Genomic DNA, 26,708 nt, shown 5'->3' with positions numbered 1-26,708 from the left:
AAGGGAGTGGTCTGCAAAAACTCCCAGTTATTAGCAGATGTCGGAAGCAGATTAAACACTACAAGTATGGGAAGACGGGGAGGGGACCGGAGGAAATTGAGCAATTTACACAGAGGTTCAGGGTCCTGTGTTATATGAATGACTGTAGTTATGTGAAATATTCTCAGAAAAATGAGATTACAAAGATCTTTACAATTATACCTATAAATATGTTGCTTACAGGGCGCTGCCATAAATGTCCTAAGTGGATATCCTCTTTTAGAAACCCATCAGATTAATAAAAGATTCCATGAAACTTACATTTTATTCATTGAATTCCCTGGAGTCCAGTGGGTGGCCCTATTCTGTGATTGACGGTCTTCCCTGTATTACTGTGCTTCGAGAGAGAGCTGTCAATCACTACTAGGACCGCCCACTGGACCCTTATACATACAAACACCTGGGATTTTAATGAGTAAAATGTAAGTTATACTGAATCTTCGCAATCCTATATATCATTCTGCTCATCTCCTTCTCTATTCCGTGCTGTCCATAGGTCCGTCTCCAAGTGCAACATGACAGTTCACTTTAAGGCCATCACAGCCATGTTACTACAAGTTGGCTGCAATCTAATTGTCCACTTCCCAGCAATGTTCTGCAAGGTTCCTCCTGACTCTTGCTAAGGCACGTGGGGTTCCCCAGTGCATTTCCATAGGTTCCCACCATTATTTCCCTGGACCTGCAGCCTGTCAACCCTCTCATGGTGGACAAGTCCCCTCCAAACTCTCTCCCACCAATTCGCACCCTGGCTGGAGTTCACCGATGCTCCCCTGGTGGACCAATGCTAAGTCTCAACAGTCACACAGGCAAAATGTAGGTCACCGTGACACCAATTGTGGATTATTGATAGGTTCTCCTTGCACCACGGTGATGTAATCATTTTTTTCCCTTCCGTTTCTCTCCCCTCCCAAAACTATTCTCTTCACTTCCCTCCTACATTATCAGTAGTCTCCCTTCATGCTTGTACGGTGTCCTGGACCCCATTACCGAAGACCCAGCATGGTCGCACCACCGAAGATCGGGGCTGCATTAACCCTTTTTAGGCTGTCTGTGATGTTACAACAATAGTTTACTTTCCCTGGAAACCCCTTTTAATTCTACAGCATGAGTGCTTGTACATTGGATTATTTACCAGCAAGGAGGAGCACAGGACAGTAAAACATTTTATTCCTAGAAATGGTAAAAACAATGAAAATGACCAAGTTCATAAAATAATATATGTCCAGTTATTTATGCAGGAGGAGAGATCTAAGAGATTTATGCCCCTTACAGATCTCCTCTGTGGCACACAAGCCTTTCTCTGGCTACAGTACTTATTTAAAGGGGTTGTCCAGGACAAACAGGATCGGTAAGCAATATCGGATCGGTGGGGATCTAGAACCCGGTACCTCCAAACAGCTGTTCTCTGCTCAGTTATTGGCTGGATGTAAGTGTTTACGGAGCAGAAGCGAATGGCTGCAAACATTTAGCGGCCACTGCAGTTTATCTCCCATTCAAGTGAACACCGTTGCAGATATCAGCCGATTGGTAGAAGGCACTGGGGGTTGGAACCACACCAATCTTGTAAGGATAGGTTATTGATATGTCTGTCCCAGATATCCCTTTAAAATATATAGTTGACTCCTTTGATTACTTTTAGTTTTCTTTTTAGCTGAGATGTATTTCTATTTGACGCCCATTGAAAAACCGATTTTCTCTTTCAATTGTTGATGTTCCACTGATTCCAGAACAGTTTTTCCTTTTCTTCTGTGCCCCTCTGTTCCAAAGTTATGCCCCCCTAGAAATAATGATGAAAATTTTTCCTTTTAACTAACTGGGCATATACCACAGAAGTTCTCTGTGGGCGTTTGCTTTTTCTGTAATGCTGGCCAATCAAAACAAGGCCACACCCTAAGAAGGTCTGTGGTATATGCCAAGTTGATTTAAAGGGAAAATTTGCATCTTTCTTTCCAGGGGGCATAACTTTGAAACAGAGGGGCGCAGAATAAAAAGAAAAACTGTTCCGGAATCAGCGGAACAGCAGCAATTGGAGGAGGTTTTCAGCTTAAATTTAAAAATCTAGTGAAAGGTCCCCCCTTTTTTTTTTTTTTTTTTTTTTTCTTCAACAAAGGTCAAAATCTTTTTTACAAAAAAAAATTCTAAACACAATAGAAATTTCATGTTGGAATTAACATACTTGTGGCCAATGGATGGGTTGTTGTAATTGGGATCATGGAAAGCAATTAAAATGTTATTTCTCTGTTCCGACAATTACATATGAATGCAAATGCCGGGTGAGCGAATCCACATACGGCTGATTCTTATTAACAAAATGATGAATAACAATGTAGACATTTGTGTGTACTGTAAATTGGATTTTCATCACAATGCCATGACAGTCATGGTTTTGTAAAAGAGTGGGACACCAAGATGGCCATAAGAAAAAACACCCTCTCATCAGTTGGTTGAACAGATGCCTAGCAGTAGTGTCCATCTCACAAAGCATATAATGGTAATTAAAGGGAACCTCCAGAAGCACTAAGTACCTAGAGATATAGGATTATTCTACAGGTAAATGGCATTTATACACTGTATAGCCGGCTTAATACAGCAGCGGCCAAAGGGAGAAAATGAACTTCTATCCTCCCTGTAGCTGCTGGCTTTGAGCCATGGGGGTGGTGCAGGGGACGGTTACAGTCACTCCTCACTATCTAGTTAGCATGATTTAATCTCTCCCTGGCACATTGACAGCCTAGAATCCTAAAATGTTAGAGTTGTAAGGGAGCTCCATGGTCATCATGTCCAACCTCCTGCTCAATGCAGGAGTCACTAAATCATCCCAGTCAGATGTCTGTCCAGCCTCTGTTTGAAGACTTCCATTGAAGGAGAACTCATCACCTCGCGTGGCAGCCTGTTCCACTTATTAATCACCCTCACTGTCAGAAAGTACTTTCTAATATCTAATCTATATCTTCACTCTTTCAGTTTTATTCCATTGCTTCTCGTGTTTCCATGTGCAAATGAGAATAATGATGACCCCTCTACACTGTGACATCGCTTCAGATATTTGTAGACCGCTACTAAGTCTCCCCTTAACCTTCTTTTTTGCGAGCTAAACAATCCCAGATACTATAACCGTTCCTCATAGGACATACTTTGCAGTCTGCTCACTATCCTCGTAGCTTTTCTTTAACCTTGCTCCAGTTTTTTAATGTGTTTTTTTTTAAATGTGGTGCCCAGAATTGGACACAGTATTCCAGATGAGGTCTGACTAAGGAGGAGTAGAGGGGGGATAATTACTTCACGTGATCTAGACTCTCTGCTCGTCTTAATATATCCTAGAACTGTGTTTGCCTTTTTTGCTGCTGCATCACACTGACTCATGTGCAGTGTGTGATCTATTAGTATACCCAAGTCTTTTTCACACGTGCTGTTGCTTTGTTCGATTCCTCCCTCCATTGTGGCCATGAGACAGGACCTGACCCCAGCTCCTCTTTTTATGAGACTGCCCGACTTGGTCATTGTTGCGGTGATGTCACATTAAGTTTGCTAATCAAAACAAAAATCGTGACCGCCCGGAGGTAGGAGGCAGTTTTCGAGGCTCCTGTCTGACAACCACAGAATACTGACGTGGTACTTTTGGCCCAGCATTCACTCCAGTGCTCCATGGTTGCCAGACCAAGCCTCTGCAACGCTTCTCAGCTGGCACTGGCATGCCGGTATCTTTGGGTGTCTCTTATGATAATGTCATGACGTCATGGCACCCACAGTCTAGTATTAGCAAAAGACGTCCAAGATGCCAACAATCGACTGACTGCCAAGAAAATTCACACTGTCTTGATGTGGCTGCCATAAAGTGCTAAGGTCAGTTGATTTTTCTATTGCAGGCTTTTTTTTATTATAAAGAGTGTACCTTAATGTGTATTAACTTGTGACTGTTTGTGTCAGTTTTCTGAAATTGCGTAAAAAAAATTGCAGATTGGTTGCGACATGAATAAGCTCTTATTAGCAAAGGGATTTTCAGAAATGTCCTGGAATTTACCTTCTTTACCAACCTAATATTTTATTCTCCATATTATGGGAATTGGACTTTATCTGTTCCACAAAGTCAGATTATTATTTAAGATGCTCCATTGGGAAAACAAAGTGTTTCCGTTCATTCTTTGTCAGACTCGCCCAGCCTTTTCCTTTTCCTGTTCTCTAACAGTTCCTCTGCAGCGATTTCTTGGCTGTCTCGTTACTGCAGCACACATGGACAGCTGTAGATTTATATTCACACAAGCACTCCGATCAGTTGCTAAGCCCTGGAGAAGTTCATGATAACTTGGACTTAGAAAAAAAGTTTTTTTTCAAATACCTTATAAAATTTCCTGAGCTCCTCTAATTCTTCAGCTTTTTTCCGTTTTGCGCTGCGTCACTTCATTACACAGATATTCACATTTTAGAGTTTTTTTCTGGTGCACAGCATGTGAAATCGCTGCTTGCAGACCAACTGGGCGTCTTTGTTTTTTTTTTTTTTTCCTTCTCCCAGAGTCTTCTTTGAAGGGGTATAATTTTACCTCTCCCAGAAGCTGCCAATAACAGCTCCATGGTGTCTTGAACGGCTTGATTATCTGCCAGGCTGTGACAGGCAGCACCTGGGAGTGTGAAAGTGCTTGCTCCCAGAGAAAGACTCTGAAAAACTGCCTAGTTGAACTACAATCAGAGATTTCACATGCTGCTCTCCAAAAGCAACAAATGTGAATATCTCTGCAATTGAGCGACGCAGCCCAAAACAGAAAAAAACAGTGGAATCTGGGGAGATCAGGGATTCTACCAAGTGACAAGCCCTCTTTAAAGGGCTGTATCCTATTTTACAACATACTTACTGGGCCATGGGTGGTTTAATTTAAAAAAAAAAAAAAAAAAAAAAAAAAGCGTGTACACACACACACACCCCTGCACCTCCAGTTGGGACGGCTGTGTGACTCCTTTCACATCCTGTCCAAACTGGATTCTTCCACTGATCAGCGGATATGCCAGGACTTGGCCCCCTACAGATCTGATGTTGATGACGTATCTTAAGGGTCAGCAGTTTTTAATCCCCAGAAAACCCCTTTAAGCTCTCTTACTTAATGTTTGCTATGAGAATACATGTGTGGAACGTATATACCGTACTTTTACTGTGGTCTCCCCCTAGATTTCTGCGGGCTATACTCTTCCTCCTTCCTGATTACACCCTCTCAGTTGCTTCTAAAGAACTTCTCCCGTGCTGCACCTGATTTGTGAATCCTGCCTCTCATTCACCGTATGAGCCTCGCCTTACAATGTCCATGTTGAAGGTTGTCCCGGTAGTGGAGAACCCCTTTAATAATACTTGCATTGCCAATAATCATAGAAAAAAAAATCGTACCTAATAAGTTGCTAATTCCACTTCATCTAGAATTGTTTTCATGCTCTTCTTCATTTTACTTGTTTCCTCCCGAGTTCTTCCCCTCTACAGAATATGTTGGCGACATATATAATTAAGGACTATTGTTTTCGATAAACACTAGGTAGCCGTGGCCTTGCAATCTTTTTAGTACCAGCTAGTGACTCCAACCACTGCAAAACAGGAATGTGAGGAATGTGGACAAGAGGTCTGTAAGGAGAATGGGAGTGAGATTCCTTATCTGCTTTGTAAGTCGGATTAAAGCCCAGTCTCTGAGAATCTCATTCTTTATTTGCTGTCTGCACACTCGGATGGATACCGCCGTAAGCAGCACCGGGGCTGTGGGATGAGGCTTTACCGGTTATGGGTAAGGTACCGGTCTCAAAAAAAAAAAAAAAACTAGGACTTAGTACTGAAGTCTGTTCGGAGCTTGGAATTGATTGGAAAGTATTAGTTTCTACCAGAATATTGTAGAATGTAGATGTTGTCCTTTGTTTTGTTAGGTATTTTTTATTTTTTTTATACAAAATGTGACCATTTAGGCTGGGATGAGATGTAGCAGTAGTGCGCCGCAGTTTTTTTCCCTTTAAATTCTACGTTTTTGCCATTCGATAATTGACGCGGTTATATACCTACCGGGTCACGTAAATGTTTTGCCTATAGATGCCACACAGCCGAAAACTTCAACTCAAAACCACTGCCACGACGCGCGCTAGTTGGCCAATACCGCTCTTTGTAAACCTCGTCTCACCAGATGATATATGGTTGGGCCTAAAATTAGAGGGATTGTTATTGGCCGCAGACTATGAGGTTTTGCTGTTAACTGTTCCCATGTAGGGTAAAATTGCATTTAGGTGCAGTTATCAGGCTTTCATCTGATGGTAATTTAGTTGATATCCCTAGGATGGGTTGTTGTTTTTTTTGTCATTTTTGATGTTTCACGGTCGATGTACGGACTGGAGTGTCCATTCTGTCTATGGGTTGCCTGGTCTGGACTCTATCCCATCACGTTCGCTCATCACTAAAGTGTTATCTGAGCATGCTCGGGTGCTAACCGAGTGTCTCCTGCTTGCTCGAATAGTATGTTCGAGTCCGCGCAGCTGCATGTCTCACAGCTGTTTGACAGCCACAACACATGTAGAGATTTCCTGTTTGTTAGGCAAATCCTGCATGAGTTTCGGCTGTCGAACAGCAATGAGACATGCAGCCGCGAGAACTCAAACATACTATTTGAGCAAGCAGAAGACACTCGGTTAGCACCCGAGCATGCTCAGATAACACCTTATCCCATCACGTTCGCTCATCACTACTGGACTCGTATGTGAGGCTGTTGAGTTCGCGTTAGGAGATCTGTGTGTGGTCCGAAACTGGCGGTCCGCACACAGACACCTTAACACCCAGAAGGAAAAGTGCTGCATGCCGCATAATTTCTTTTCTTTATATGGCTAAAAGACCCCCACTAAGGTGAATAGGGGGTCCGTCTGGCACCTTTTCTGGTGTGTGACAGATCTGTTTTTTGAGTGGGACAGAACTCGGCTGAACTTCGACACAACAGCACCAAACTGCCCTTTGTCGGCACATAGATGAGGTGTCCATAACGGTGTTGAATCCGTGATTTAGGCAATGATCAATATGAACTTTCTATAGGAACAGACAAACAGAGTAAGTGTTTATTGTTACGGGGTCCCTCTGGGTTCAATGTTTTTTCTCGTTTTTTTTTTTTTGGGGGGGGGAATAGAAAAAAATACTTTGCCTGCATAAATTTAGAAATAGATAATAAACAGACCTTGCAATAATCTGCGTGGCCCCTCTTATTCCGTTTTGTATAACTGATTCAAAGGATCGCTCATCCGTTGGTCTGTGTGGCCCCTCTTATTCCGTTTTGTATAACTGATTCAAAGGATCGCTCATCCGTTGGTCTGTGTGGCCCCTCTTATTCCGTTTTGTATAACTGATTCAAAGGATCGCTCATCCGTTGGTCTGTTCCTAAAATGGACATGTGAACAGAACCTTAGCAGGTTGGAGCTGTTTGTGCAGCGTTTTCTTTACTTTATCCATGTAACAGTATCCAGAATCTCTCGGAAACGTCCCACGTGGATTGTAAACTCCGACCTTCTGCACAGAGCCGACTCCATGTGAGATTCTTCTGGGATTTTTGTGTCGACCCTTTTTAAACGCGTTCCACATTTTCTCTATTTCGGCCCCCTGAATCAGATTAGTATTTTTTTTCTTTTTATATCTTTTGCTTTTTTTTGTACAAGTGTTTTGTAGACATTTTGCAGTCCCCTCGAGAATGGTTCATAGGCATCATATGTAAATTAAAGTTTTACTAATTAATCTGAAGCATGGAGAACAGAAATAAGGTGCCAGTTCGTATTTTTTTTTTTTTTTTGTTAAACATCTCATGGTTGTCTGGTCTGAAATTTTGTTGCTATAGATGGTGCACCCAAATTTTAAAGTGGTTTTCTCATCTTATATCCGTGTGATAGTCCATAAATATTAGATGTAAGTCACCACCTGCCTCAAGAATTGGGGTCTTTTATGCCCTTCCCTCGATCGTCCTCACTGTTTAGGTGGTATTCTTTATTACCGGTAACATTGTCTAATGTTCTACTGGAATTGTTCATGGTTCTAAACATGATGGATGATTAAAGGGACAATAACTTTGTTTCTTTCTTTGCAGCGTTATAAATGCTGATAATTAGCTGTCACAAGATAATAGTGTAATACTCGGGCTTCAGGACAGATAAGAGTAAAGCCATCTGTTACTAGTTGTACAGAACATCACGTTAGCAGATGTGAGTCCTTTAATCCGCTTACATGAAGTTCATTTCACTAAAACTCCTGAGAGCTGCCATTGCTTAGTACATACAGTATAAACCTTGAGACCGGTTCTTGCCTGCGCTTCTGCAAGGGAATGAGACCGGCTCTTCCCTGCGCTGCTGCAAATGAATGAGACCGGCTCTTCCCTGCGCTGCTGCAAGTGAATGAGACCGGCTCTTCCCTGCGCTGCTGCTGCCGCAAGTGAATGAGACCGGCTCTTCCCTGCGCTGCTGCTGCCGCAAGGGAATGAGACCGGCTCTTCCCTGCGCTGCCGCAAGGGAATGAGACCGGCTCTTCCCTGCGCTGCCGCAAGGGAATGAGACCGGCTCTTCCCTGCGCTGCCGCAAGGGAATGAGACCGGCTCTTCCCTGCGCTGCCGCAAGGGAATGAGACCGGCTCTTCCCTGCGCTGCCGCAAGGGAATGAGACCGGCTCTTCCCTGCTCCGCTGCTGCAAGTGAGGTGAAAAACCTATCAATCACTTGCAGCCGATTTGGGAAGAGCCGGTCAAGGGGGAAGCCGGACTAGTCTGCCCTCAAGCTATGGTCCCCAAATTTCAAAGGATATTTCCTTTGAAACACCAGAGCACTTTGGAAGTGATGAAGGAAAAAAAGGGGACTTTTACTCACTTCTGGTGAACTGATAAAAAAAGAGTCCAGGATACATAAGAACTATAAATATTACGGTTTTATTAGCAACGCCTTTGGAGGTTGACACGTCTTCTTCAGGATAAAACCACATGTAGACACATTAATAGGCAAACAACTTTAAAGGAGTGGTATTAGAGTAATGGCACCAAAGAGGCACATGGATATATCAAAGATAACCTCTTACCGTGATGAAAAAAAACAACAGAGTACAATTATTTAAGTATGAAAACGCAGCAATATGCAGCTGAATCTATTTAGAACGGAACCAATTGTGATTTAATGCGTTTGGATGAAAATAATTAATTATTTTGTTCTGATAAAATATTATAGTGATGGTGAATGCACGTCTCTCCCTATGTACATATGAGGGAAAGACCTGACAATCACTTGCAGCAGTTCTGGGAAGAGCCGGCCCAAAACACACAGAGGGACAAAATTAAAAACTTGGACAAAGTTGCAGGCCAACCTTGATATTTATAAAAGAAAAAAAAGTCTACTATTGAGGAAGGTTTTTTCGTTATCAAATATAAGGAAGAACCTTTTCATATGGAAACAAACGTAATTGGCTATGACACCCCCCACAGTGAATTCCTCCACACACATGGCATGATCCTACTGTACCCCCCTCCATACCTCTGGCAAAGTCTAGTGATCTAACATTATATAATGCCCAAACTGTGATCCCCACACAAACCTCATACAGTAAAATACGTCCCACATAGTGGTCCTTACAAAATAATGGCCCCCACATAATGCTTCATACAGTACAATATAATGGGCCCCACATAGTGCTCCATACAGTATAATGGCCTCCCACATAGTGCTCCATACAGTATAATGGCCTCCCACATAGTGCTCCATACAGTATAATGGCCTCCCACATAGTGCTCCATACAGTATAATGGCCTCCCACATAGTGCTCCACACAGTATAATGGCCTCCCACATAGTGCTCCACACAGTATAATGGCCTCCCACATAGTGCTCCACACAGTATAATGGCCTCCCACATAGTGCTCCACACAGTATAATGGCCTCCCACATAGTGCTCCATACAGTATAATGGCCTCCCACATAGTGCTCCATACAGTATAATGGCCTCCCACATAGTGCTCCATACAGTATAATGGCCTCCCACATAGTGTTCCATACAGTATAATGGCCTCCCACATAGTGCTCCACACAGTATAATGGCCTCCCACATAGTGCTCCACACAGTATAATGGCCTCCCACATAGTGCTCCACACAGTATAATGGCCTCCCACATAGTGCTCCATACAGTATAATGGCCTCCCACATAGTGCTCCATACAGTATAATGGCCTCCCACATAGTGCTCCACACAGTATAATGGCCTCCCACATAGTGCTCCACACAGTATAATGGCCTCCCACATAGTGCTCCACACAGTATAATGGCCTCCCACATAGTGCTCCATACAGTATAATGGCCTCCCACATAGTGCTCCATACAGTATAATGGCCTCCCACATAGTGCTCCATACAGTATAATGGCCTCCCACATAGTGTTCAATACAGTATAATGGCCTCCCACATAGTGCTCCATACAGTAGAATGGCCTCCCACATAGTGCTCCATACAGTAGAATGGCCTCCCACATAGTGCTCCATACAGTAGAATGGCCACCACATAGTCTCTTCCATACAGTAGAATGGGCCCCACATAGCGCTCCATACAGTAGAATGGGCCCCACGTAGGGCTCCATACAGTATGGGGCCCACATAGTGCTCCATACAGTATAATGGGCCCCAAGTAGTGCTCCATACAATATAATGGGCCCCACGTAGGGCTCCATTCAGTAGAATGGGCCCCACGTAGGGCTCCATTCAGTAGAATGGGCCCCCACGTAGGGCTCCATTCAGTAGAATGGGCCCCCACGTAGGGCTCCATTCAGTAGAATGGGCCCCCACGTAGGGCTCCATTCAGTAGAATGGGCCCCCACGTAGGGCTCCATTCAGTAGAATGGGCCCCCACGTAGGGCTCCATTCAGTAGAATGGGCCCCCACGTAGGGCTCCATTCAGTAGAATGGGCCCCCACGTAGGGCTCCATTCAGTAGAATGGGCCCCCACGTAGGGCTCCATTCAGTAGAATGGGCCCCCACGTAGGGCTCCATTCAGTAGAATGGGCCCCCACGTAGGGCTCCATTCAGTAGAATGGGCCCCCACGTAGGGCTCCATTCAGTAGAATGGGCCCCCCCACGTAGGGCTCCATTCAGTAGAATGGGCCCCCCCACGTAGGGCTCCATTCAGTAGAATGGGCCCCCCCACGTAGGGCTCCATACAGTAGAGTGGGCCCCACATTAAAAAAAAAACCCTCTCCTCTTTCCCGTCTAGGCAGTGAGCAGCCTGAAGCGCCTCATTGCTTGGCCCAGCGGGCACAAAATAGTGACATCATTGCGCCCACTGTGCTGAGACACCAGATGCAGAGGAAGAATGATGGGGGAGGGAGCGGACAGCCGCCTCCTCCATCATTGCCTCCAACTGTACAGTTGAAATTGCAATTCCGTGTGAAGGTAGGGGGATTGCGTACCAAATATAATTTCACCCCCCTACGGGCCAGAATTCGACATGGATGTAAGAATGCAGCCGTACTCATTTATGAGGTTGATATTCCCAATCTTATAAACTGATAGTATACCACAGTTCCTACAACGAAGGGTCGGTGACGCTAATCTTCTGGGGATCGCCGTCTGACGCATTAACATTTAAAGGGGTCATACTACAGGTCCCTGAACAGCAAGTGACTGGTGCCTGTGTACAAGGAAAATAAATGACCTTACAGAAGACTTGCCATAAATATTATTATATCAAGCAATTGATCCAAAAAGTAGCATGTGTTCATCATCATACCAAGAAAAACCCGTCCGTTCCACTATCATCCCATAATCCAGGGAGTGAACAGAAAACATACCATTCAAAAAATTAAAAAAAAGAACAATATTTATTAATGTCAATTTGAATACAAGAATAAAATCTAATGAACTCAAATGTGAGGGACACATAAGGCTACTGTCTCCTTTAATCACACTATTGAGTACACATGAATAGCGGTCAATATGTCAATCAAAGGCCAATCATGTCATATGAATAAAGTGCTATGTGCAAAAAATGGAAGACAAAAAAATCCAGATTCTATTTATAAGGTAGCCTGACAATAATACTGACTTGTTTAGATTGGATATAACACCCAATTATCCCATAGTATCTGATCGCTAACCACAATAGAACATAAATGAAACCTCACATGGTTCTCACTCTGTGTGGAGTCTGTGCGTGTCCCTCCACCCCGACGCGTGTTTCGTCCGCACTTCTTCAGGGGGGGGGTGATTGACATTTTGACCTCTCGCGTACTCAATAATGTGTTTAAAGGAGCCAGTTGCCTTATGTGTCCTTCACATTTGAGGTCACTATAGGTTTATTTTATTCTTGTATTCAAATTGACATTAATAAATATTATTCAGCTTTTTCAATTTTTTTGAATGGTGTGTAGTTATTTTACTTGGTATAGATGCTGCTTTTCTCCTAAATGTATCTTTTTTGTTCCTGCATCGCTTCCTTCCTGAGATTTAATCTCCTCTTTGTATGTAAAATTAGTCTTGTTAGCCAAATGGCGTTATCCTCATCTATTCTTCGTGGTTGTCTTCTTTATGACCACACCTCCTTGGCTCACAAGTTGAGCTTTTCCCTAATATGTATATCTAGAGAGGTGCCGCACTGCTGCATTGGGAAGAGGCTTTCACGAGCGCCTTTCTTGAGTTCGGAGACATTCTCTTTCAGCTTCCCACTAGATACTAAGTATGATACTGCGCATGTTGACTCATAGGTGGAATTACAACTGTTTAATTATTCCAGATATAATAAGAAAGTAATTTTAGAAATCTTGATTATAATGCTTAATTGCAGGGTAGTTGACACAACATGTAAAGGCTGCAGCCCAATACATTACTGTCCTAGTATAAGGGAGGCATTCCACGGAGAGGCCCGGAAAGGAATATGTAAATTACTCAGGATGGAGATTTAAATGCACAAATGCATGTGATGTTATTGGCCTCATTAAATGTTGTACGATCGGCTTTAATAAACTACGTAAAGGCACACTGTCCCTTTTAATGGTTATTATTGCCTTTTAACATGGGAATAAAATATTCTTTTACACGTGTTAATTGTCAACTTTAGGTAATAAAAATGCACTTAGTTTTAGGCTGCAGTTATAATTTCTTCAATCATTTCTAGACCCCCTTTAAGGCAGTTTGCAGCCTAATCCTAGTATCAGATTTTTTTTTTCATGGGAGTGTCTTTCCCTGTAATACAGGCTGGATGTGAGATCTGTGTGCATCCCGGATGCAGCTTATTGTCATTAGCTCGTATATCATCATTTATATCCTTCACTTATTTTCTCTTTATGTGCTTTCCTCCTTTTTAGGCTATGTGCACACATTGCCGATTCTGCTGCGGATCTGCAGCGTTTCTGCTGCGTTGTACAGTACCATTCTTTGCAATGGTAAAATGAAAAACGCTCTGCAGATGCTTCAGATTTTTCCGCGCGGATTTGCTGCGGGTTACAATCCGCAGCATGTCAATTCTTTATGCGGATTCCGCTGCGGTTTCACACTTTCTCCAGTGTGAGGTGTGAAACCGCAGGGCTAATCCGCAGGTAAACCGCAGTACTTTTGACCTGCGGATTTACCTGCAGATTTTTACAAATCCGCAGCTCTCCAAACTATGTGTGCACATAGCCTTTTAGTCTGTTTTCTCTGCCCTCCATGAGACTGCACATACTCTCTCCCCTTCCCACATTGTAGAAATCTGTGTACACGACACTTGAGAACAAATGATCAGGCATATCGAATCCAGCATGCCCAATCCTTCTTTCCATTCATCAGAAGAGAGTTGAAACACCCGCATACCAATGCTCGTCTTCTTGACACTTGATATCTGTAATCCATAATTAAGTTACTGGGGAAAAAAAGTTGTATTTTTTTTTTCTTTCAGGGAGCACATACAAGGCTTACTCCACCATGTCGCTCTCCGTGCAATCCTCGAGGGTCACCTCCACGTCAATCACTAGAAGTCAGTCATTTGCAGGAGTTAACTCGAATTACGACAAGACCAGGTTTGTTAATTTGTGCCGAGTTTTATTAATCTCAATAATCTATGACTGAGTTAAAGGGGATTGTGAAATAATTGCTATGAAAGAATGGAAAAATACACGGCGTACTGTATGCTGCTGCTGGGCAACTTGTTGAAAATTCCCAGACGGCCCCTACATACTATACCGGTGTGTGCACATGGGTCACTACAAATCTATATGACGCCGCTAATCTTTGTACCAGTCGTTAAGGTTTCCCTCCGTTTCTTAGGTGAATCGCAACCCTCCATGTGATTGGTTTTCTCTCCATAATTGGGCCTAAGCTTGTGTATGTGCAGCTGTAGGGCTTTTTCTGGACTGTCTCCTATTGACAGCCAAGATTTGCATTAAACTAGTGACAATAAAAGAGATGGCGAAGAGCCAAAACATAATAATAATTTACAATGCTGCCGGCCGTTAGTCTTTATCATGTTCTATTTCTTTTTACTTAGAGGTATTCCCATCTCCAAGCTCCTGTCCCAATATGTAGTCGGTGTAATAATAATAAAATTAGAAAATACCCCCAATTAGTAATGTTAGTATAGTTCTTCTTATTTGCTATGTCTCTTTCCTCATGTGCAGGCATTGCAGGACCTTAGGTATCCATGGTTATGACCATTAGCAGCTAACAATCACTTCATCAGTGGACGTAACCGTGGATACCCAAGGTCCTGCAATGCTTGCATATGAGGAAAGAGACATAGCTAATCAGAAAAACTGTAATATAATTCTAATTGGAGGCATTTGCTATTAATAATATTACATCTACTACATATTGGGATAGAAGCTTGGAGATGGGAATACACTTTTAACCCCTTTCTGACATCAGATATACTATTCCGTCCATGTGACCTGGCACAATTTGACCATGGACGGAATAGTACTTCTAAGCGATCGGCTGCGCTCACGGCAGGGTGTCAGCTAATTCTGACACCCGGCACTTTAAGCCCCGAAATACTGCGATCTAACAAGATCGCAGCATTAGGGAGCCGGCACAGGGGCCGATATCCCCTCTGGATCGGAGACCCAGCGACCTGACGCAGTGTCCCGATCGTTGCCATGGTGAGCCAGATGTCGTCATGACGACATCCTGGTCACCAGAGCTAACTAAACTTGCTGATCATGCGCAGTGTGTGATCTGCAGGTCTCCCTGTCAGTGCAGCACTGACAACTTCTATGGCATGGTGACGCTGCTTCATCTGCATGCCATAGAAGCGATCAGCCTGCAAAAAATGAGTGTCCCATAGTGGGACAAAGTGTAAAAGTTGAAAAAAAAATAAAAAAATAATTCTAAAAATATATAAAAAAAAAATAAAAAATAGAATATATTGATTTTTTTTATCTCTAAATATTTGAATGAAAAAATAAACAATAAAAGTACACATATTTGTTATCGCCGCGTCCGTAACGACCTGACCTATTAAACTGTCCCATTAGTTAACCCCTTTTGTGATCACCATAAAGCATTGTTTTTTTTCATCAGCATACTGCTGAACAAAAAGTGGAATAACGCGCGATCAAAAAGACAGATATGAATGAATAAACATGGTACCGCTGAAAACTTCATCTTGTCCCGCAAAAAAACAAGCCGCCATACAGCATCATCAGCGGAAAAATAAAAAAGTTACAGCTCTCAGAATAAAGTGATGCAAAAATAATTATTTTTCTATAAAAGTTTTTATTGTATAAAATCGCGAAAACATAAAAAGGATATAAATGAGGCATCGCTGTCATCGTACTGACCCGAAGAATAAAGCTGCCTTATCAATTTTCCCACACGGTGAACGGTGTAAACGCCCCCCTCCCACGAAATGCTGGTTTGGTACCAATAAAAACGTCATCTCATCCCGCAAAAAACAAGACCTCACATGACTTGGTGGGTCAAAATATGGAAAAATTATAGCTCTCAAAATGTGGTGATGCAAAAACTATTTTTTTGCAATAAAAAGCTTCTTTTAGCATGTGACAGCTGCCAAACATACCGTAAAAACATTAGTTTTCAACCTGGACGGTGCCAAAATGCAACCATTTTTTGTGGTTCTAAAGTTAATTTTTTAACTTTTTGTTTTTGAGTTGTTTCTTGTGCTCCTCTTTGACATTTATGACCACTGCTGTTTTTGTTTCCCCCCCCCCATCATTATTAAGGGTTTAAGGCATTTTTTAACTATTGAACAATGGCGTTTTTTTGATGCAGAGTTGCTGCCATAACTCTCTGGGTGTGTTCTGAACCTTCTCATTGATTTGTTTTGTAAAGTGCAAAGCGTCTTCAGAGCGCCAGTCGCCTTAAGAACGGTCATTTCTTTTAATCACTTGGCATCTTTGGTAACGCAAAATAGTTAAAAGATGCTCAAAAGACGGAACGGAAGAACAGCAAATTTTATACAGAAATCCTTATGATTGTGCGTATGGTTAGCGCTCTTTCAGGCGGTTTACTGAGCTGAATCCTCCTGAAAAAGGCAACGTTTGCCCACCACATCACTTTCATGCTGCCAAGTTAGTCATGTCTTTGGCCTCTGATACCTATGGTTGGTATACCCCTGATTTTTCTGTTTAAGGCCGAGTTTACACTAATGTATCTCCAATTTTCAGCCAGAAAAAGAAAACCGATCATGTTCATCCATATTCCATAATACAGTTCCCTGGTTTATTGCAAAGTACACACAAAAATCAGATGGAATATGGATGATCCATGTTGGATCTGATATTTTGGGGGGAGGAGGCACCAATGGATTTGAGGAAACGTCTCATGCAAAATGTGGTACAGAATAGTATGTGCTACCATTTTATTTTTTTTTCCCCCCTCGGACATTCCGAACAGCCCTATTTAATGACGTTGTCAGATTTCAACATGGACAGCACACGTTCATATCGAACACGTCTGTCTGAACGAGTCCCAAGGGTAAGTTAGACAAGTGTTATTTTGGGTCCGTGTGCGCGAAGGACTGAATACAGACTAGTCGAAAGCAAAATTCAGATGAATGTTTTTCCTTGCAGACCGAATAAAAAGAAAGCTGAGGCCTTGAAGACGCTGAATTTTATTTTATTATGGCCGAGATTAAAAAAAAAAGGATGACCTATGAATATAAAAAACGGACACAATTTTAGCCCATATGGGTGAAAAATCCTCCTTTTTTTTTGTTTGTATTTAAGGAAGCAAAACGGGAGATTCGTACACTTGTCTGTATTCGTCCTGCGTAGGAGGACCAGCGCCAATGGAGAGTAACGGCCCTAGCCTAAGAATAAGGCCGCACGCACGCGGTGCAGATTTACATGCAAAAAGATCCAAAGCGAAATACAGAACCATCCAAATAAAATAACATTTTTTTTTAAGCACATCAAAGACATCTTGTAATTCCACCATTTGGTGACAGTGTGTTTTGGTGTTATAATTTCAATAATCTAAATGTAAAGTTGGAGAAATGATACCATGTTCAATGCCTTCGAAACTTGATGCTGGAGAAGGACCTTATCAAGACCATGGATGGCGAGGAGAACAAGCAAATCAATTCTGCAACAAATCGAACCAGACTTGTCACCGGAAGCAAGGATCACCGAGCTACGACTTGTCTACTTTGGACACAGCATACGAAGAGAGCAATCACTGGAGAAGGACATCATGGTCGGAAGAAGAGAAGGAACAAGGCGAAGAGGAAGACCAGGAACGAGATGGCTTCATACAACCAAGATGATGGTGGAGAAGATCCTGGTGGACCTCTCAAGGCTTGCACAAAATTGATCTTCCTACAGATCGTTCATCCATGAAATCGCCATAGCTCGAGATCGAGCTGAAGTTCGTTAATAATAATGATAGTGTGTAGTGTTAGGGTAAGGATCCAGGGGAGACCAGAATGGATCTTTTGGGAAATCAATTTGCACAAAAAAAAGTCTCCATCAAAGCAACAGTATCTAAGAAACGAAAGGCTAACAAACATCAGCCCTCGCCATCATCGGAGGCCGCGGAAAAAGGTCAATAACCTGTGAGCAACATGATGTCTAAGTATCCTTTTTTTTTTTTTTTATCAGCAAATCATGCACAAATGACCACGTTCTTAGCACTGCGTGTTCCTGGCGGTAGATCGCTGAATTGTCCTGCGGAGTTCATTATTTGGTTTGTCCTAGGAAACTGCTTTGGTAACCGACGCTTAAAGGAAGAGCTCAGATTCCTCGGCCTCCGATGCCGCACAAGTCTCCTGGGTCATAGTGATGTTTGGAATTTGCTACAGATCCTGTTACTTTTGATGGAGATTCAATATTACAGAAATGTACTGATCTCCACTGCACCTAAATAATGAAGATAAAAGGCTCGTCCGCTGCGGCTGTGGGGTGTAAGGCTTGGCTACATTGTCCTATATGGCATGTTTTCTTTTTTTTTTTTTTTTTTTTTTATTAGGCCTGACGTGAATGATTTTACTTTTTGTTTGTCAATATTTGCACCATTGAAAATCAATTACATTACGTTTTTCTGCTTTTCAAAGAGGTTGTCCTCTACTTTTACATAGAAGACCTATCTTTAGGATAGGTCATCAATGACTGATCAGCCGGGGTCTGACATCGGGCGAACTCTCCTGCCGATTGGCTGTCATTGGAGTTGGCAGTGGCCGCCGGCCGGAAGTACTTGCTTGCGGAGCTGGCCGTCAACTTGTAGTGGTCTGGCCTTGGGACTGCGCATCATCAACAGGAGGTGGTTGTGTAGTACCCTGTGTTGGCCACTATCAGAAGACGGCCAGCTCTGCAAGTGAGTACTTTCAGCCAGCAGCCGTCACCACCGATAACAGCTGATTAGCGGGGGTGCCACGTGTCTGACTCCGGCCGATCAGAAATTGATGATGTATCATAAGAATATTCTGCTTTATATTTAGTAAAGATTTTATTTTTTTACATATTCTATCACATCTACTTTGTTGGTTTGCTTTTGAGAATTTTTGATCGCACATAACTTCCACCATTTCTTCATTTAGACATCGTCAGGCCTTCCACACACCCACAGTTTCTCGAAGGTCTGGATCCAAAGTTCGTAGAATGTTCTCTATGTCGCACAAATCCCCTCCGCCTAAGGTGCCTCAGCCTGATAGAGTTGATGAGGTCTACAGTGCTTTAAAAAAGGGACTGGGGTAAGAATACTTGTGGTACATAAAGCATTAATAGTTGTCATTTTCCAAGATTCAGAGTTTATTATTTATTATAGTTTTTTACTATTATTATTCCTGCACCTGCATTTGATTGTTTATAACTATGTAACAAGAGCTGTCCAATCATCATAAGTAAATGTGATAGACGTTTCTGCCACTTACTGTGCAGAACTTCAGTTGAGACCTCGGATCACGAGTAATGGATATCCAAAACTTGTCCAAGACAGATTTCTGTTCCTCTTTGCCAATTTAAAGAGGTTGTCCACTACTGTAAACCATATATTCTAAATGAGCCAAGGTCGGTGGAGTGGAAACTTGAGGGGAAAAAAAAAATACTAACCTTTTGGACCAGCACTGCTTCTCTGTACTCAGTACCATGTTCCCCCGTCTGTCTCCTGACTGATTCTTCTAACCAGGGGGCGTCAAATGTCCACTACAGCCTTCATATTTCATCAGAGTCGAAAGGAACAATCTCTAGTCAGACTCTGACAAAATGTTAAGGCAAAGAAGGCAATCCGAGCAAGCACGTTCACTCATCACTAGTAACCAACCATTTGGTTTTTCCTTTCTAGAGCCTACTTAGAAGTTCACCAAATCGAATTGGATAAGCTAACAATCCAGATCCGGGAATCCAAAAGGAACTCAAGACTGGTGAGTATCTAGAGCTACGTTTCGCCAAAGCGAGCCCTTACATGATGGAGCAATTGTATATTTTATTATTATGCATTTATATAGCGCCATTTATTCCATGGCGCTTTACATGTGAAAAGGGGAAATATAGACAAGTATAATAAACATGTGCAAGACAAGGGACACACAAGTACATAAGGAGAGGGGACCCTGCCCGCGAGGGCTCACAGTCTACAGGCTCTTTATAACAGCAGATGTGGAGAAATTAAATTCCTAATTTTTGCTTTTCCTGATGCCATCAGCAGAATATAACGTTGTTTCCATGTTTTATATAACGTTACAGATTTTTCCAATTAAGTGTATAATTATAATTTAGTGTGGCTACGTTGCTTTTTTTTATTTTCCCTGTATTTAGTTTTAAAGATAATTTTTCATCCAAAATAATAGCTATAGATCTTTGTTAAATATATTTTTCAAAAAATGTTTTGAGGTTTTTTTTTTCCTATGTCACGATCTGCTAAAGTTTTTCTTTTTTTATATATTCAGACTGAACACGAAACCTAAGGGAGCCCATACACATTAAATAAAATCCATTGAAAATGCCTTTATTTATTTTTTTTATTATATTGAGTGATCATTGGCTGGTTTGGGGAAGTGAACCATTATTTGTTTTGTTTTTTTTTTTGTCTTAAACGAGAAAAGTTTTGAAATGGTTTAAAACACAGGTAGAAAAGATCCAATATTGTCTGACTGTAGTTGTGTTTGTGGCCATTGATAAAGGATAATTCGTCTGCCCCCTCTCATATAACATGGATGGTGACTTTAATACTCGACTTGCTTCTTGTTTTGACTTTACAATGACTGATAATACAGGATTCACCATTCACAATAGGTGATGTCACAGCTCACCTCCTCCTGTACAATGACACAAAAAGAAAACACAGAATGACAAATGTGCAAAAATACTCTGCAGTAAAAAATATAACAGTAGTCAGCAAGTGCTGGTAAAAAGATAAGAAATATAGGGTATTTAGTTGATACTTTTTTGCAAAAAATGTATACCAAGCCACTCCACCTCGTCACGGTAACCCTTAAAGGAGCAGTCCCTATCTAATGTATTTAAAACCTGAACATGTGAACAGTACCTAAATGAGCAGGATTCAGACAGGCGCTTCCTGATGTGGGCACGTGGTGTAAGACGGCTCTTTATGTGCATGCCACACAAGAGAGGGGTGGGGTCTCTCAAACCATGCAAAAGCAAGGAAAAAATGGATTAAAAACACATGTGACATGCACAAATGTGAACAAGTCGGTCGGACAGTGTTCACACCACCCACTGACTGAAACACAAAGCACTTGCTGACTACTGTTATATTTTTTACTGCAGAGTATTTTTGCACATTTGTCATTCTGTGTTTTCTTTTTGTGTTTCAGTCAGTGGGTGGTGTGAACACTGTCTGACCGACTTGTTCACATTTGTGCATGTCACATGTGTTTTTAATCCATTTTTACTCCTCCTGTACAATGACTGATAACACCTCTATATACAGTAGATAACACAGGATCCACCATTCATAATGGGTGATATCACAGCTCACCACCTCCTGTACAATGACTGATAACACCTCTATATACAGTAGATAACACAGGATCCACCATTCATAATGGGTGATATCACAGCTCACCTCCTCCTGTACAATGACTGATAACACCTCTATATACAGTAGATAACACAGGATCCACCATTTATAATGGGTGATATCACAGCTCACCTCCTCCTGTACAATGACTGATAACACCTCTATATACAGTGGATAGCTCAGGATCCACCATTCATAATGGGTGATATCACAGCTCACCTCCTCCTGTACAATGACTGATAACACCTCTATATACAGTAGATAACACAGGATCCACCATTCATAATGGGTGATATCACAGCTCACCTCCTCCTAAAGCTGAGACTTTCCCCTATCTGCTATACATTTTTCAGCATTTCTATAGATGACCATTCACGCAGGCCGTGCGGATGTATGCGGATGCCTCCGCATGCGTCGTTTTGACGGTGTGGCGACCCGCATCAAATGCACCATGTTGAAATTTTGTTTTTTTTGTTGCATCGTCAAAACGACTCATGTGGACGCATCCGCATACATCCGCACGGCCTGCGTACCCAATGTTAAAGATATGATACGCAGGCTGCATGCGGCCGTGGGCGGAGCTTCACGGAGGACGTCCGCAGCTCGCCCAGCCGCAAATGTGAACCTAGCCTAAGAGATTATATTGCCTGCAAAAATGACAGTTGTGATTTAGCCAGTGTAATAATTTATTTACTAACTTACAGGTTTTTTATTTTTTCCTTTGCAGGGGTTTTTATACGACTTAGACAAGGTAAGACATTTCTTCCTTTTTTTTTTTTTCAAACTATCTTAGTCAAATGACGCTGATCTGCAGTACCCGGGAGCGGCCGCTGATCTGCAGTACCCAGGAGCGGCCACTGAACTGTGGATGGCGCTGATCTGCAGTACCCAGGAGCGGCCACTGAACTGTGGATGGCGCTGTTGTGTTCTGCTCAGTTTATTGTGGAGCCGGTAACAGCCGATTGGTGGGTTTCCTGGGTGTTGAACCTCAGCAGATCCGATATTCATGACCTATCCTAAGACAAAATGTGTAAAATCATTTTACAGCCTAGATAAACAGAATAATGTGATCTTTGTTATCCAATGTGCATTAAACATTTTTAAAATGTATTTTTTTTTTCTCGAAAAACAGCAAGTGAAGTCCATTGAACGATTTATCCGTAAATTAGAATTTCACACAAGTAAGGTAAGTACTTTTTGTTAATTGTTGAACTATCGTTTTATATAAAATGGGTGGTCCGAGTCCCCTCTGGAATGTGTTACTCAGTTTATTATTTTGGACCCTTCTAATCTTTGTGTAACGCTCACTTCACTAATCTCATGGCGCTCAAGTGCCGCTGCTTTCTGGGGCCCCTGACGGTCTCTTGTGTCCTTCTTTCCAGCACATGTTTCAACACGGTCATGTGACCACCAATTGCTGACTACAGTTGCGACCCCCAGGGGTGTCCAAGCAGCCAATAAATAGAGCCGAAACATCATAGCTGGAAACCGAGACCGTCGGGGGACCTAGGATGCAGCGGCTACTAAATATCAGCTACTCCTGATAAGAAATCAAGGACACAATGCACATCACCATCTCATGGGGTCAAAATGGACCTTTTTTATTTTATACAGTCCCAAAAAGATTTTCAGAGTGTTCATCAAGACATAACATCTAGTGGCACACTGAGCATCTGGCCCAAGCCTTGGTCTCAACAATGATGATTTTAACCGATACAGGGTTTCGCCTGAAATGGCTTCTTCTGGGGCATAGATTAGCTATTCAATGTGTGTGTGTGGTGGATCGAATCTCTGTTTTCCTCGCAGACGCCAAGTAGATACATCTGTATGGACATGGTGGGCAAGTACAGCGTTATCATCAATCATTTCTTTAGGGTAGAATCGGGGTTGGTGAGCGTTTTGCGTTTTTCAAAAGAAGGTGTGAATGGTTTCTAAACCCTAGACTGTTTTTGGCCGAATTTGAAGGTCAAAATTGTTGGTACCCTTCATTTAATGACAGAAAAACCCACAATGGTGACCGAAATAACTTGAATCTGACAAAAGTAATAATCAAAAATCTATGAAAATGAATAAATGAAAGTCATACATTGCTTTTCAGCCATGCTTCCACAGAATTTTTTGAAAAATAAAACTCATGAAATAGGCCTGGACAGAAATGATGGTACCCCTGAAAATAATGTGACAAAAGGGACATATTAAATCGCGGTGTGTCCACTAATTAGCATCACAGGTGTCTACAATCTTGGAATCAGTGAGTGGCCTGTATAGAGGGCTACAGATACTCAGTGTCCTGTTTGGTGACATGGTGTGTGTCACACTCAACATAGACCAGAGGAAGCGAAGGAAAGAGTTGTCTCAGGAGATCAGAAAGAAAATTGTAGACAAACATGTTAAAGGTAAAAGTTATAAGACCATCTCCGAGAAGCTTTATGTTCCTGTGACTACAGTTGCACATATTATTCAGAAATGTAAGCTCCATGGGACTGTAGCCAACCTCCCTGGATGTGGCCGCAGGAGGAAAATTGATGACAAATCAAAGAGACGGATAATACGAATGGTAACAAAAGAGCCCAGAAAAACTTCTACCCAGATTAAAGGTGAACTTCAAGCTCAAGGAACATCAGTGTCAGATCGCACCATCCGTCGTTGTATGAGCCAAAGTGGACTTCATGGGAGACAACCAAGGAGGATACCATTGTTGAAAAAAAAAAAAATCATAAAAAAGCCAGACTGGAATTTGCCAAACTACATGTTGACAAGAGACAAAGCTTCTGGGAGAATGTCCTATGGACAGATGAGACAAAAATGGAACTTTTTGGCAAGGCACATCAGCTCTATGTTCACAGACGGAAAAATGAAGCATATCAAGAAAAGAACACTGTCCCTACTGTGAAACATGGAGGAGGCTCTGTTATGTTCTGGGGCTGCTTTGCGGCATCTGGCACAGGGTGTCTAGAATCTGTGCAGGGTACAATGAAATCTCAAGACTATCAAGGGATTCTAGAGAGAAATGTGCTGCCCAGTGTCAGAAAGCTTGGTCTCAGTCACAGGTCATGGGTCTTGCAACAGGATAATGACCCACAATACACAGCTAAAAACACCCAAGAATGGCTGAGGAAAACATTGGACTATTCTGAACTGGCCTTCTATGAGCCCTGACCTAAATCCTAGTGAGTATCTTTGGAAAGAGCTGAAACATGTCATCTGGAAAAGGCAACCTTCACACACGAGACAACTGGAGCAGTTTGCTCTTGAGGAGTGGGACAAAATACTTGTGGAGAGGTGCAGAAGTCTCATTGACAGTTACAGGAATGGTTTGATTGCAGTGATTGCCTCAAAAGGTTGTGCAACAAAATATTAAGTTAAGGGTACCAACATTTCTGTCCAGGCCTATTTCATGAGTTTTATTTTTTATTTTTAAATTCTGTGGAAGCATGGTTGAAAAGCAATGTCTGACTTTCATTTGTTCATTTTCATAGATTTTTTATTTATTACTTTTGTCAGATTCAAGTTATTTCTGTCACCACTGTGGGTTTTTCTGTCAGTAAACGAGGGGTACCAACAATTTTGACTACGTGTGCTGAGTATATATATCTCATTCTCCTCCAAACAATAAGTTACCCCCCCAGAGGTGCCATTTAAAATAAAACTCGGCCATCAAAAAAATAAAAAATGTATGCCGCTACTTTTTCCTACTAATGTACCTTTGTCATTACTCCTTTTCCAGATAGATGAGGTGTATGAAGCTTACTGTATCCAGCGCAGATTGAGAGATGGGGCACATAACATGGTTCGGGCTTATTCTGCCTCTCCGAGTAGCAAAGAGGCTCGTGAAAGTATGACGGAAGCTGGGAAAGGTTACAAGGAATACACAGAGGTGGGGTATACAATAATACGTGTGTGTGTGTGTGTGTGTGTGTGTGTATATATGTTTGTGTGTGAATGTATGAAACGTTCTATATTTTGCATTGATATGAGATGCAATCAACTGGGTAACAAGAAAAAAACAAACTGTGGCAAAAGGAAAATATTTTTACTGTATAAATCCAGTAGATGCCAAAATGCCACAAAAACGATGAATCCATGGAAAGCCGATTTGTGTGGCCCTTTCTTGAACAGATCATAGAATATATACAGACTTGAGGCCCCCTTCACTCATTCCCCATACATTGTTATGCAGAACATAACGGGCTTTATGTAGACGTCACTGTACACTGTGCTTTTCGGACATCAGATGCGGAACATCTATAAATCTGCCCAAAATTGATTTTTGTTTTTTAGTACTGTACAAAATGTTTTTCTTCCTATTAAAGCAAAGTATTTATTAATTGCTGTATATTGTTTCTACGCAGAATATGTGTGTCCTGGAGAATGAACTAGAAAATCAGCTCGGAGAGTTTCGTATTAAAATGAAGGGTGAGTATTGATATAATAGTTCAGCGCTGATGTATGCGGCCATATTAAGGCTCTGATACCTATAGAGGTGTCGTAGAGCCCGTTACGGTACCCCCATATGTTTTTGATTTTATATGATTAATAGTTTTTTTTAATGTCAGATTTGTATGGCATGCAAGAATCGTGCAACAATAGTTGGTGGCTTCGCGTGCACTGCCTCGAATTTTACGGCTAGACTCCCAAACAACTTCCATTCTTACCTTCTTAAAAGGCATCACATAATATATGGCAACTACTTCCTGTATGCCTCCCCCTCTTTATCATTACTGAAAGGGAATATCCAGGAACCACCAATAATCCTCCTCATTATCGTCCTATTGATCACATGATCGCTGGGTGTCTGGAGGGTGCAAGCCAAAAAAACGTTTATCAACTTATTGGGAAACATTGTATAAAACAAATTTAAACAATATATATAAAAAAAAAAATACAAAACAAGAATAAATAAAAAGCTGATACTTATCTAAACCGCTGTTTCTAGTCCCACTATCTAGTAAAAATAAATATATATACAGTGGGGCAAAAAAGTATTTAGTCAGTCAGCAATAGTGCAAGTTCCACCACTTAAAAAGATGAGAGGCGTCTGTAATTTACATCATAGGTAGACCTCAACTATGGGAGACAAACTGAGAAAAAAAAATCCAGAAAATCACATTGTCTGTTTTTTTTTCATTTTATTTGCATATTATGGTGGAAAATAAGTATTTGGTCAGAAACAAGCAATCAAGATTTCTGGCTCTCACAGACCTGTAACTTCTTCTTTAAGAGTCTCCTCTTTCCTCCACTCATTACCTGTAGTAATGGCACC

The 26,708-nt window shown here is 41.9% G+C and overlaps 1 protein-coding gene and 1 long non-coding RNA gene across 6 annotated transcripts in view; one reads left to right on the top strand and one right to left on the bottom strand.

The window, feature by feature from the left end:
- RIPOR1 (RHO family interacting cell polarization regulator 1) overlaps positions 1 to 26,708 on the top strand; it is a 91,388-nt gene that overhangs the window by 24,515 nt on the left and 40,165 nt on the right. For 3 of the 4 annotated variants that reach the window (XM_073578409.1, XM_073578407.1, XM_073578410.1), the window contains exons 2-8: positions 13,911 to 14,031; positions 19,005 to 19,157; positions 19,748 to 19,826; positions 22,173 to 22,196; positions 22,578 to 22,631; positions 25,173 to 25,322; positions 25,798 to 25,861. In XM_073578409.1, the coding sequence (XP_073434510.1) occupies positions 13,937 to 14,031; positions 19,005 to 19,157; positions 19,748 to 19,826; positions 22,173 to 22,196; positions 22,578 to 22,631; positions 25,173 to 25,322; positions 25,798 to 25,861 (619 nt within the window). In that variant the 5' untranslated portion in view covers positions 13,911 to 13,936. Of the gene's footprint in view, positions 1 to 13,910; positions 14,032 to 16,858; positions 16,946 to 19,004; positions 19,158 to 19,747; positions 19,827 to 22,172; positions 22,197 to 22,577; positions 22,632 to 25,172; positions 25,323 to 25,797; positions 25,862 to 26,708 lie in introns of those variants that run through there. The other variant, XM_073578411.1, reaches the window with a different exon arrangement.
- LOC141092345 (uncharacterized) overlaps positions 20,410 to 26,708 on the bottom strand; it is a 96,861-nt gene continuing 90,562 nt past the window's right edge. For both annotated transcript variants that reach the window (XR_012232772.1, XR_012232771.1), the window contains exons 3-5: positions 26,101 to 26,240; positions 22,148 to 22,461; positions 20,410 to 20,720 (exon numbers count right to left, since the gene is read on the bottom strand). This is a non-coding gene — a long non-coding RNA (uncharacterized lncRNA). The remainder of the gene's footprint in view (positions 20,721 to 22,147; positions 22,462 to 26,100; positions 26,241 to 26,708) is intronic.

This window comes from Dendrobates tinctorius, unplaced genomic scaffold (assembly GCF_039654945.1).
Source record: "Dendrobates tinctorius isolate UK_male_01 unplaced genomic scaffold, ASM3965494v1 ptg000059l, whole genome shotgun sequence".
Classification (NCBI taxonomy): domain Eukaryota; kingdom Metazoa; phylum Chordata; class Amphibia; order Anura; family Dendrobatidae; genus Dendrobates; species Dendrobates tinctorius.
Note: the sequence above shows the minus strand (reverse complement) of the source record. Positions and strands in the feature narration are given on the sequence as shown.